Source organism: Plectrocnemia conspersa, unplaced genomic scaffold (assembly GCF_051122295.1).
Source record: "Plectrocnemia conspersa isolate PC_06_02 unplaced genomic scaffold, ASM5112229v1 ptg000007l, whole genome shotgun sequence".
In the NCBI taxonomy this organism is placed as follows: domain Eukaryota; kingdom Metazoa; phylum Arthropoda; class Insecta; order Trichoptera; family Polycentropodidae; genus Plectrocnemia; species Plectrocnemia conspersa.
Window position 1 is genome coordinate 1,561,628 of NW_028277171.1, and position 13,864 is coordinate 1,575,491.

Here is a 13,864-nt window from a genome sequence, read left to right on the forward strand (position 1 = left end):
TTAAATTTGTCCGAGTCGGATAAGCGGTCCGTCGACCCCCGTCAGCCCAGATTCGTCCTCTGTTTTTCGCTCATTATGTGAGAACGGCGTTTGACTTGCTAATACGCACACACGCCATTTAAATTTCAAATCTCCGACCCCACCCTGCTTATTCGACAGCCGCTTTAACAATGGCGTCATATAACGCGGGGTTACCTAATAGAAGTATCGAGATTCTTAGTCCGGTGGCAAATTAAATTTATTATTATTATTTAAACCTTTTATCAAGATACTCAGGGACGTCATCTGGCGCTCGTATTTTCAAAAATATTTTTTTCGACAATATAGTAAATAAATAAAAATGAAGAAATAAATGGGACAAAAAGGTTTTTGTATACAGTCGTCATATTGATATATATTAGTACTTGTATACAATAAAGGATCAGCGTATAAAGTATTTTTAGAAGTACCTGAATGTAAAGAAGATCGTTTAAAAGCTTAATTTTATTTGAAACACGAAATACGGTCAAACAAAATTTGACTTGCTTGTTAATTGTATTTCCTAATAAAATTATAAAAACAACAATAGTAACTAATAGTCACTCTTGAATCTTTGGATTTTTTTTGAAAAATTCGCAAACGTGTGTCAACATTTAACAATATATAACAGCATAAACTTAGCAATAAATTGACTTTTAATTAATGGACATTATTACCAAATATTAATAAAAATAATAGTAATGGCAATACATAAAACCCGGTATTATTCCAATCCCTAATCACAACTTGTAAATTACTAACATTTTAATCAAATATAAATGACTTTTTATAAACATTAACAACCACTACTTATTCTTTATTACACTCAAATTTTCCTCTATATCGCTTTCACTTTCATTCAATAGACCACAGTTCACTACTTGTATACTGTCAATTTTCCTACGTAATAAATTAAACTGGCAATTGATAATAAGTTGATTTCATACTTCTAAAATATATTTACAACCTCCCACGCTGCCTGAATTACAACACCAAAGAGAAAGTGAATTTACAAATTAAATACAAGAGTATAATAATTTATAATAAATAAATAATTGTATAAAAAAATTAAGATATAATAAAAGTATCTGACTCGAGCTTTTCCACTAACGCAATAATTCATTTATATCAAAGATATATCGATGATTACAAAATACACTAGTTGTTTTGAGATTGTATTACTAACCGCTCACGGTAACGTCTCTCATGACAATTTTAATATATTTATTTCAATGCTGTTCATCTAACAAGATAGGGTTAATACGACGATGGAGCAACTGACTCGTATATTGTTAGAGATTAATTTACTGTGATGTTGTAATCGGAAGTATACGGGCGTTTTTGTATTAAATTGACGTCGTGCACACGACTCTGCGTTGATTATTTCCTCCCCTGCCTCGTTTTTACAAACATACATAAATCAAGATCTGCCACTCGTACCTTCGTCGATAAAGAACGATTGTGGATAGACATCCCACGTGGAACGCGAATCCGACGCATTGAAGGTCTCGAAACGCAAAACGAAGATTTTGGCTTAACGTCACAGTATACGGCACAGAGTGACTCAAAAGTAAGAAATATTTCTCAAATATCGATGTCAAACAAACCGTTTTTTTATAATTAGTCGGTTGTTGATTCGTGTTTTTTTATTATTGCTTAGTATACATAAAGAATGATTTACACGCTGCCAGTTGCTGGCATGCCAGTAGGAAGATGACTGACGGGTCGCTGGCACGCGACGGCTGGCATTCCAGTCCACTGGCACCTTACCGTTTACACAGTGCCAGCAACTGAAAGAATTATTGCTGCGAAAAAGCTTTAGTACGGTAGTGTGGAGAAATGAGGAGCTGGCGTGCCGGTAAAGCAAAAATATTCGTGCCAATGGCGCATTGACTTCTCCAGTGACTGGCGTTGAGCGTTTACACATCTAGTGACTGGCGCGCCGACTGGCATAGTGTAAATCAGCCTTAACCCCGAAATGATTTTAAATGTTTTCTATTAATGAAAACATGTTTAAATTTTTAAGCAAAATGGATTTTCTCCTCAATCAGATAATAACTACTGTCCACATCATTTCAGATTTTTTCAGAGGAAGAGTGGGAGGGAGGGAGTGGCAAAAGTTAGCCATTTTTTTAATATTTCCATTTTATTATGATTCATAGTATTTATTTAAATGACATGCATTTTTCTGGTAAAATTTAAGTATGTCCCTGATTTGAATCCACGTCAAAAGCAATAAAATCTTGCCGTCATCGTTACAGCGAAAACGCTCCGATATCCAGGGTTCATATTAAAACTTTTTATGACAATATTACTACAAAAAATATAATAACTTCACTAGAAATATTTATTATTAAATTAAAAAAACAAATAAGATAAATAAAAAAACATAGTAAAAGGAAAACAAAAATATATAATGATATGATCAATGAATTATTTATTGACTTAATTTTATTCGATTAAAGTTAATGATAAAAAACGAAAACAGTACAAATGCTATTATTGGCTCAATAAATATTAACGTTTCCATATATTCTAGATCAACGAGTACTAAATAAGTTAAATTTTATCGTCAAATATACGTTTTTGCATTTTTCATTAATTTAGTCAAAAGTCTCTTTTTTAAATTGATAAAGTAAGATTAAAAAAAAATAGCAAAAAAATATTTTAAAACTACTCTTGTTTAGCCTTTTGACCGAAAGCGTGGGACAATTTTAATATATGAATTTGCTTATTGTAAAAACACATTAAACGACTCACACGTCCCAATATGTTGTTGAAAGTGAAAATGTTTTTTACTATGAGCAAAATTATTAATAAATACTTAATGAAGTACTAACTATTGATAACAAAAGCAAATAATATATTATGGAAAAAATGTATATAATTATAAATTAATATACAAAATACAGATAAATTTATAATTGCATTTGGGAAACAAAAACACGTTAAAACATCTAAATATTTTTACTATGAGTAAAATAATTGATAGATACTTTATAAAGTGCCTACTATTGGCAACTTTCGAGGATTATATACTACATGTAAGCATCATCAAATTTTGAATGAATTTTTTTAATCTTCTATTTATGGATCACCTAATTGTACATACAGAATTTGCTCTTCTCATATTTGGAAAAGTGAAGAGTAAATATTTTTTGTTAGGGAAGAAAAAAAGGGAGGTTTAATAAAAATATAAATATTAAGAGGGTGAAGAGTTCATAAATTTCAAAATTTAACTTTAAATTATGTTTAAAATTAGTAGTACAAAATGAATTACAATGGCGAAAAAAAATATTGTTTAATTTATTGTGAGAGTTCGACAATTTAAATACATGAATTTGCTTATTGTAAAAACACGTTCAATGACTCACTCGTCGCAATATATTGTTGACAGAAAAAATGTGTTTTTACTATAAGTCAAAAAATTAACGGAAACTATATGAAGTGCAGATAGTGCAGATGATTGTCAACTTTCGCGGATTTTCAACTTGAAAGCATGCAGAATATGCTCTTTTCATATTTACAAAGGTGTAGAATAAATCTTTTTTGTTACTTCTTAAACGATAATAATATCAAATAATTATTTGTGTTTGATTGGTACCAAAATTGAATTTGAATAGTTTTGAGAAAATCTGTTTACATTTCGTGTTAGCGGTGCTAACAATCAACCGATAGATAACGAGCGAGCAAGACTCTAATGATTATGAATCACTGACAAAAATTAACTTATTTGTTTTTTTGTGTACGGCCGTCCCTCGAGTATGCCGTGTTTTTGCAAATACTCGCATTTTATTTTTTTGTTAAACGGCAAATGTTTTAGAATGCCGAAACGAAATGTGTCATAAAACTCACATTGTGAAACAATACTTTCGGACTGTCACTTTTCGATGCACCGATCTCAATATTTCATTTTGCGAAATAGAAGAATAGCTGGAGAATTTTGCATCTTAAAAATTGTGTGAGATATATATTTTATATGAAGAAATCGAATATTACATTGAAATTAAAACGTGCGGGTACCCGGTTTCAGTTCTACCTGGGTCGAAAGCCCTAGCAATAAAAAATAATTATAAAATACTCATTGTGTAAAAGTAGCGTTAATAAGAAATACACTCTTACAACGGTGACTCCGACGCTGTTTTCGTTTGTTTAGTGCATTTAAACTGTGTAAAGCTTTGCGCGACGTTGCCGCCGCGCTAGAGTAAACGCGCTTTTGAAATGTGATTATTTCGGGTAGTGTATTAAATTTGTCGGCTTTGTGATTACGTCGGTGTAGTTTTTCGTTCGGCGTACATACGGCAGCCAGGTAATTAAGCGAGAGTGCACCGAGCGTGAATAACTTTATCGCCATCTAAATGCATAACGCGTCGCCGGGGCAACAAATTGCCGATAACGTGCCGCCGCGCAAATTAAACGCAAACTAACCCAGGTACGTACCGATGGTGGTGATGACGGTGAGCGAGTAGAGGAAAGCTCCGGAAAAGCGCCACTGTTTGGACTCTTCCGGATCGTCTATGCCGTCGTAGCCGTTCCTCACCGCTTTGATGATGTTCCTCTGGTACTCCAGCAGCTCCTTGGCCACGCTGCAACGGGAAACGAAAACTTTTCACCCGAATAAATTTTCGAGAGCCCTTTTCCTTGCCTTAATTTCGCTGTCATCGGCAGGCGAATCTGCGACGAAAGGCCTATTAACCCACCATCCATATATAATATATTTAAACCCGAATCCAACTTTACGACTATAATTGCCGATGTCGACTTTACCGGTATTTTTTACCGAACGTGAAAAAACTAAATATAACTCCACACATGAAAAAGGCCCACAAAAGCAATATAAAACTGCGCGGTGAGCGAATTGAAAAAATAAAAATAATTATCGTAGGGCATAAAGAAACAAAGGTTTTTTACAACATTGATAAAAAAATCCTCGCGCAACGCTAATTTTATTTATGGAACATAAAATACGAAAATAACTCAACTCTTACCTAATTATACATTTTTGCCTCCGATTCGTACCTACATATGTATGTACGTACATATGTGAAGTTAAAAAATAATATTAGTTACAATTCTACCGATTTCTGACTCAATCCGAATTGATTGATTAGCTCCGGAAGGGTGTCAATTCAAATTTAATTAAAAGAATAATGGCAGTAGAACAACGCGAACTCAATAAAAAATCAGGAGCAAGAAAAATAAAATAATCGTTATAAAACCAATGCTTTTACGATTCTCTGGCATTTGTCAGAAATCTTCTTCGATGCTTGTAACATAAATAATAATATTAAATATTAAATAATATCTCTAAAATTTCTATTATGTCAAATCTTAATGTTTGTTTCCTATTATTGTTTTGTCACAACAAAATTCTTAGTTGGATTTTTTTTCATGAAGTAAGCTTTCTGTATATCTGATTTTTATAGTCGCAATATATAAAATCTTTACCTGTCTAAATACTTTAGTGAATGCAACTTAAAAAATAAGGTAAGATGATCTTTTTATTTATTATTATGTACAATAAGAAAACTTTCTATCCGATTCTTTGATAATACTGGTCAATATTTTCTTGTAACTTGCATAACAATACCTGATCTTAATGAATTATGCAGAAGTAAATTCAAATTCGAAAACAACAAAACCTAGCAAAGCAGATTCAGTTAAAGATAGGTATATATATTTGATGAATATATATATATATATATGTAGGTTATAATTTTTAATTCCTCCACCGGTCATGCAATATTTTCAATAACTATTTTATATGTGTTTGCAACATTTTTTTACAATTACAACACAGAAATATTTGCAACACTGCTGTCAACTGCCAGATACCTCGTGTTCGATTGTCAGTTTAGTGAAAAAGTGCACTTAGAAACCTTCAAAATAATACGTAAAAGCAGTAAACTATTCAAGGGCAGATCAAGAGACAGCAAGAACGCGATTGACAATTTTTGTTACAAATGTAGAACATATATATCTTAAATCTATCCGAAACATATTTTTTAAAATATGTGATTTTAGAAAAATAGCGATATATTTTTATGAGTAAAAATATTATTTATCTGGCAGATCCTAATTAAATCATATGATTTCAACTTTTGCATGTGTAGTAATATTTATAAGTATGCAAATGTATATATTATATATATTTATGTACATTTGCCCCCTTGTCATTATTTATTTACACGCGATGTATATTTTTACTAGTAAAGCCCAAATACATTTGCAATATATTTCTACTAGCGAAAATGCAATTTTACTGTGGACTATAAAATTTATATACTATTACTAAAATTAAATCATTCTTAGATACAACTTTATAAGAGAAAAATCTATATAAATAATTTAGTTATCCATAAATAAAATATTATGACGCGTTTTCCTAGCTTGTCATAGTGGTTTAACAACACAATAAAATTAAAGTTTTGGAGGAAAAATTTAACTATATTTATTAAAATATTTTATTTAAAAAATATTAATATTACACATTAATTAATTAAACGAATGCACTGTTAATTTTCAATCATTTCTTAGGTAAGTCAGGATGTAAGTCGCTCATTAAAATGCGAAAATTTAAATGAGATATCTTGAAAGCGATATCTTGATTTGTTATAATTCATTACAGTACATCAAACCAAGCAAATAATTTTTTTGCTTGATTTCTTATTTCTTTAAATCTCTCATAATTTAAAACCGTAAATTAGCATTGTTTAAAATTTGTTTTAAAGAAGATTATTACATTGTAATTAAATTAATTCTAATCGAATTTTTGCTACGGCTTTTTTTTACGTCAAATAAAAATTAACTAAAAATAAATTATTTTTAATTTATTCATGAAATCAAAGTAAGATCGAAAAAATGGCAAAGAAATATTTCAGAACCACTCTTGTTTCGGTTTTAATCCAAGAGCGTTGGAAATTTTTAATATATGAATTTGGTTATCTTAAAAACACGTTAAACGGCTCACCCGTCCCAATATATTATTGACGGCAAAAATATGTTTCTACAAAGAGTCAAAGGATTACAGAAACTGTATAAAATCCTAACCATTGTCCACTCTTGCGGATTATAAACTTAAAAGCATTATACAATTTTTTTTTAAATTTTTATAATCTTCTAATAATGGATCACATAATTAAGCATGCAGAATTTGGTCTTTTCATATTTTAAAATAATAAATATTAATTATATAATCGACTAATTAGTTCTGTGTAGTTAGTGTTAAAATTGTATTGGAATAGTTTTAAAAATCTGTTCACATCTCGTGCGGTGCTACCCATCAACCGATGAATAAAGAACGAGCGGAACTCTAACGAGCATAAATCACTGACACTGTAAATAATAGCAACAGATGTAAATGTAATTTTTTTTAAACTTGTTATATCATAGTAGCCATATGTTGTTATTTGTTTGTTTTTTTATTTATGTTAAAGATAAATAAATGAACTTATTTGTAATTATTATATTTTTTTTCTATCAGAGAAGGATCATAAAAGTAATAATAATAGCATTATCAGGCGTAGGCGTTGAGATACTTTCCCTCTCAATCGATTGTGAGAAGAGTATGCGGTCAGCATGCCCTTATATCTCATTCACTCATGTCACTTAACACGCGAGCGATCGAGAGGGAAAGTATTTCACCGCCTAATCGCAATCATTATGATTTATAAATACATTACAAAAATCTATACAATTTAGAACTTATTTTGAAAATATTTAAAAAAAAATCGTAATTTAATTATTACAATTGTTTATCTAAAGTTGCAATTATATTGGTTTTTTCCCTTTTACTGATTATGCTTTTGACCCGTGGTGGCTCAATAAATAATCAACTGATCCGCCCTCTTAAACAATTGCCTAAACCTGATCTAGATACTATTATAGATTCTGATCGTTAGATGTATAGATCACCTCAATTAAATCTTTTAGTTTCATTCTTTTATAACGGCATTTCAATTAAATGAAAGATTTTTCAAGCCCATAAAATAGTGTTTTTCATACCCAAAAACTTAATATAGGTATATATTATAAGACTTCTGATTTTTTCAATTTTATTATTATTATTATTAATAAAGAACATTTTAAAATTTTAATAATAGTTAATAATTTTAATCACTGCATTGTGATATCGGATTATTCCAAATTTTTGCAAGACTACTTTCGATTTTAACCCGTTTAACATATATTAATATTTTATGAATTCCATTAAATTATACTTCATAAGTCTTTACTTAAGAAATTGTTGTAATTTGGAAATTTGATTAAAGTATACATTTTTAATTTAAGCCGAGAATGAGATTACATCGGTGGTGAAAAACTCATCCTATAATGGAAATATGTTCTTGTGTCAATCGACCGCATAAAAGCTTCCGTTGAAAAGCTTAAAGTTTAGCATTTAGAATTAAAATGTTGATTTCTTTTCCCAGAAGAGGAAACTTAATATATATTTTTCGTCTTTTTTGTTGTTGTGAAACAAGAGACGAAGTTCATTAATAAGTTCTATAATTACTTTTAAGACACTTTACCAAGAAAAACATCGTACTTTGATACTATATAGTATAAATTCATGCCAATGTAACTATTCGCATATTTTTACAAAATTAACTATGTACAAATTAAAATATTATTTTAAAATACTGAAATATTTTAAAAGCTTTGAGGCCGTGTTTGAGACAAACTAACACAATCGGAAGCAGATATCGCGCTAAGTACTACTACCTATACATAAAACGCGTTAAAGTTCTTCGACTGGAAGTTATAAGAAGACATGTGCGTATAGTAGGAATCTACAAGTGCGAAGGCTTAGCGTGAAACAGCGGCCGACAAGTAAACAAACTTTGATCGTAATCACTGCGTACATCGAGTAAACTAACGCGTTAAATTTTTAGTTAAAAGTCGCAACCGATCGCGCGTCAAATAGCACGAAGTGGTTATTTTCAATGAATCGGAATAAGTCTTTACTGAGAAAATGTTTCAGAACTCGAACTAAGTTTTAAGTCGCCGCCGCTTTCCGCTCACTTTTTCAATATCAGTGAAAATTAGGAGCGAGTTTTCCGGCCGGGGAACTTCACTCACAATTCGAACCAGGCCGTGTCGTTGAAGACGTTCACTTGGCAGCAGGTGAGATCCCACAGTCTTCCGGCTGCTTGGCTCCTCATCACCAGAACGTCGGCGGTCAGGTCCCTGGCGCTTTCAGCTTCTATCCCCATGAACATGAACGCGCCTGAAATTAAAAAGCGCAATCAACATCTTATTCTGAAACCGTCTTGAGATTTAAATTTGCGAATGTGTCTTTATCGGATGGCTATATTGTTGTACGTTTGAATTAATGCCATCTGCGGATTGTGATATACGAAACAATGGATTGTAACTTATAAATATTCACATTGAACATAATCAATACAGCACGAAATCGCCATTCCATTACTGATTCAGACATTGTTAAATGTTTGAGATCAATAACTTCCGACGGTTAATTGTTAATATTAATTAGCAAGTTTCGGGAGTTACAGTGGAGGTGGTGAAGTCTCCAATCTTTGCAATTGTAAAGAATGTTATTGTAAAGTAGAAATAAGCAGACAAACGAAACTCACTGTAACGTCTTAGATACGACAAAATGTTTCCTTATCTATTGTTTCTAATGAGTTAGTCTAGGTTGAGACAACTTTATACATTGCGAGTGGATGAAATTGAACCATCGATCGAATTCAGCAAAACTGCAAAATAGCTATCGAAGATATAAGTCGAGAAAGATTGAAAGATATAAATGATTCAATATTAATTTTTTACATAAATTTCATTATATTCAACATTAAGCTTTTTAAAGTATTTTATGTAATTTTTTGTATTAAAAATGTTTTTGTTATCGTAGTGATGTATTTTTTAAATGCACCAAATATTGGTCCCCCGTCAATTGATTCCCCAAAGTAAACTAAACATGTTTTTAGCGAATGTCATTTTTTCGGCTGAAAATGGTTCACCTGGACGTAAATACTAGCATCCATAAATATTATAAATATTTAATATTATATTTAAATAGGATAGAAGCAAATTTATGAAAATATTGTTCTAGTACGAAATTGGATATAATTCCTGATAATTAAGAATTTTTTTATGTTTACAAACTATTAATGAAAATATAAATCTGCAACTAATTACACATATTTTCATTTCAAAGCTACGTTTGTAAATAATTTATTTGTATCTATACGTAAGTAAATAAATAATTTCACTAAATTTATAAATAAATAAATATACAACAGAGCAAACGTTTCAAGATGTCGCAACAAAGAAAAAACAATTTAAAGATATATTATAATAAATACAAATTAAATTACATCAAAGTACAATTGAATAAGCAGCGAAATATATAAGTAAATATAATAATAATTATGAGCAAATTAATTAAAATAAAATACATATTAAATTAATATATTCAAAACGTATCTATAAACATATAAAATCCAAAGTAACTACATACATAAAATTAAAATATTATTATATAACTAATTTATTAATCGTTAATATATTTATAAATTAATTTATTCCTACAAATTGAGATTTAAAAATAATAGTAATAATAACTAAATTATTATTAAAGTAAAAAATATTGTTTTCCATGTAACAATGAACTTGGTAGTTAAATATTTTTTTTATAATTTTAACTTTCTAGCATGCACTGGATTTTATATGTCTGTATATATATAATTATTATTATATTTACATATATATATTTAGTTGCTTATTTAATAATACTTTCATATATTTTTTTATTTTTATTATTACTATAATAAAAATAAAAAAATGGTATAAGTTGAGATATTTAAGAGTGTGCTTTTAAGTCAAACTAAAAGTATTAGGAAACGTTTTTTTTAGATAGTTCATTGTTTCTTAAAAAACGTGATGTTTTTACTATAACAAAAATTTAGTAATTATTTTGAAATACTTTAAATAAATTGTGTATATAGTTATTTTTTATAACAGCTATTTGAGGTATTTTAGATTCTATGTCTAGATACGTTTTTGATATATTAATTTAATATATATTTTATTTAAATTAAATTTCTTAAGAAATTAAATTAAAATAAAACCATTGTAACCTAACAGCCCTAACCCTAATACAACCCTAATGGATCAAGTTGGTCGAAAATAATACATTTTATTATGTCAGTACACAAATATATATACTTGAAATAATAGATAGAAAGAAGCAAAATATTTTTATTATTTTATTTTCTCTATTGTTAATTTATTTATTTATGAACCTATTAAAATTATTAATTTACTTACTTATAGATTATTTACACATATAGATTTTAAATACAAATATGTGTAATTGGTTTCAAGTTTATATTTATAAATTATATAAATATCGTACTAAAGAAATATTTTTTATAAAAAACCTTCTACTTTATTTAAATATTATATTAAATATTTTTAACATTATCTGATGCTGGTATTTACGAATATAAATACTTGAAGAAACTTTGAGAGATCGATTTCCGGACGAAGCATTTTTGAGCCGAAAAATGCCATTCGCTGAAAATATGTTTAGCACAAAATTATTTATATTGTTTAACATTTTATTGATAGTTAAATTGACTGCAGTTTTTAAATGATGTTACTGAGGTTTGAAATAAATAATCTAGTGAATAAAGTACCGGCGAAATGTCTGCTAGTCTTTGAGTAGTAGAATAGTAAGAGTCAATATTAACATAGCTGCCATTATTGAACATATTTTAATACTAGGTTACCGAATTACAATTTGCTAGATTAATGCTAATAATTCTTGACTATCAAGAAATTGAGAATCTTGAGGATACACAGAAATAATTTCTCGGGACAAGTCAAGGCATAAACGTAGTATAACAATTTTGATTTTAATAAAAATAAAATTTACTTGATTTTTTTTAATAAATATTAGTGGGAAATATAATTATGAATTTTGAAATATAGCACCCCTTAGCTCCATATTTTGCCATAATAGAACAACTACCTGTTTTATTGACCCAACGGTTTGTTGAAGTTTGTTTTGCGACGGCGCGTGTCAAGTGTTAAGTGGGTGAAAAAGTTGGTTTTTGGGGTGTGAATTTCGACTTATCAACTTAATAAGGATTTTTAATATATATTTATAGTGAGATATATCAACAAAAAAGGCAGATAATGTATATATTCTAAGTGAGTATTTGATGCATATTTTTATTATTATTTTTACAAATTATGTAGCTTAATTGGCTTGAATTATTTGGTTTCGATTTTGTTTAATATACATCCCTAATCTCGCAAGATGACAAAAAGTTAAGGGGAACAGGGTTTTTTGTTGAGTTTGTGTACCCTTAAAATTCAGCTCGTTATTGCCGCTGTTTCTAAAAGTTCTCATATTTTTTTAAAAGTATTCGCGACATGGTTAGGCTATGAAAAAAAATCTGGAGCGTCTGTCGCGATTCCTTCGAAAACAATGTGTAATAATTAGTCGGACAAGTGTCGTCGTAATATTTGTACGTACCTGCGATGGTGTATCCGACGACGAGTCCGATAATGCCCACGTTACTGAACATAAAGGCCACGAACTCCCTGCCAAAGTCCTTTAACTTGTCGGCGAGCGGCGCTTTGTGCGGCTGCCTCCTCCGCGCGGACCTCCTCCTCTCCATGTCGGTTATTAAAAGTTTATTTGGATTTTTGGAGCCCCTCCCTTCTGCCCCTCGAGGCCTTTCTTTTGTTCAGCGCCTCCCCCCGCTTTCGGGCGCCAGTTTGTATGAAATGCGTTCCTTCGGGTTTGCAGCCTCCGCCCACCATCGCTACCATCGAGCCATTCCTGAAATCGATACGTACATATTTTCTTTAGGTTATCGCCCATAAAATGGGGATTCGTCCGAAGCGCATCTGCTGCGCTCCGCCAGGGGGATAATGACGAGATGTTGCCCGTCGGATCACGTCTGCCGAGCAAAAAACATAGATCCGCGCTTATTGCACCGTTGTTCTGGGAAAACAATAAAACACTAGTACCCTTAATCCGGGCTAAGGAGAGTTCAACGAAAAAATTTTTTTTTACTGCAGGCTAACGACTCACACGTTAGCCATTTTATATATCAATTTCAATAGTTCAATTCGATATATATTGTCAAAGAGACGTATTTGCATTTATATAGCTTTTATGGTTATGTCTTTACACATATACGCAAAAAAAGTGATCGAACAAAAGCGACGGAGAGAAATAAACTATTTAAAAAACTCGCCCTTACATATAAGGTTAGACCGTAGGGTCAACATAATTTGGCAACCCTGTTCAAAATAGCCTATTTTCAATAGCATATTATCTATTCGCGTTTGCGGGAAAAAGAAAAATAAAATCAATATACAAAACGTAAAAATAATATATACAAAAATTTTTTTGTATATAAATAATAGCATCTAAAGTCGACTCCAGATTACATCCCCAAAAAAAATTATGATTATGAAGCAGGCAAGCCTACCGCGTCTCACCGAGAACAGGACTTTTAATCCAAAGGCACTATGACTTATTTTCAAATGATGTCTAATTGTATATGTGCAAAAAACAATAAAATATTTATATATTTATAACAAGCCCAATATATTACATACAAAATTATTACTTTCGACTATAATTTTAATTTTAATATAATATTTGATTTATTTTTATGAAATATATGTATATCTCACACTATTTTAAAGATTTTTATTTTTCTAAACCCACTTAGAGATTAAGCGGGTAGTGAGAGCGGTGTATCGAAACGTGACAGAGAGATTTAAGAGTCCAAAAATATTGTCTTACAGTGTAAGTTTTAAGACACGCTTCCTTTCAAACTTTGCCGCTTAACAAAAA

At 30.2% G+C, this 13,864-nt stretch overlaps 1 protein-coding gene across 7 annotated transcripts in view; it reads right to left on the minus strand.

Annotated features, from left to right (window-relative positions):
- Positions 1-13,864, minus strand: part of sand (potassium two pore domain channel sandman) — an 85,529-nt gene that overhangs the window by 11,318 nt on the left and 60,347 nt on the right. For all 7 annotated transcript variants that reach the window (XR_015810231.1, XR_015810230.1, XR_015810229.1 and 4 more), the window contains 3 exons: positions 12,527-12,835; positions 9,097-9,244; positions 4,459-4,604 (listed from right to left, as the gene is read on the minus strand). Coding sequence is in view for 4 of the 7 variants with exons in the window: in XM_088188724.1 (XP_088044850.1) it covers positions 4,459-4,604; positions 9,097-9,244; positions 12,527-12,671 (439 nt within the window). In the remaining 3 variants the exon portion in view is untranslated. The remainder of the gene's footprint in view (positions 1-4,458; positions 4,605-9,096; positions 9,245-12,526; positions 12,836-13,864) is intronic.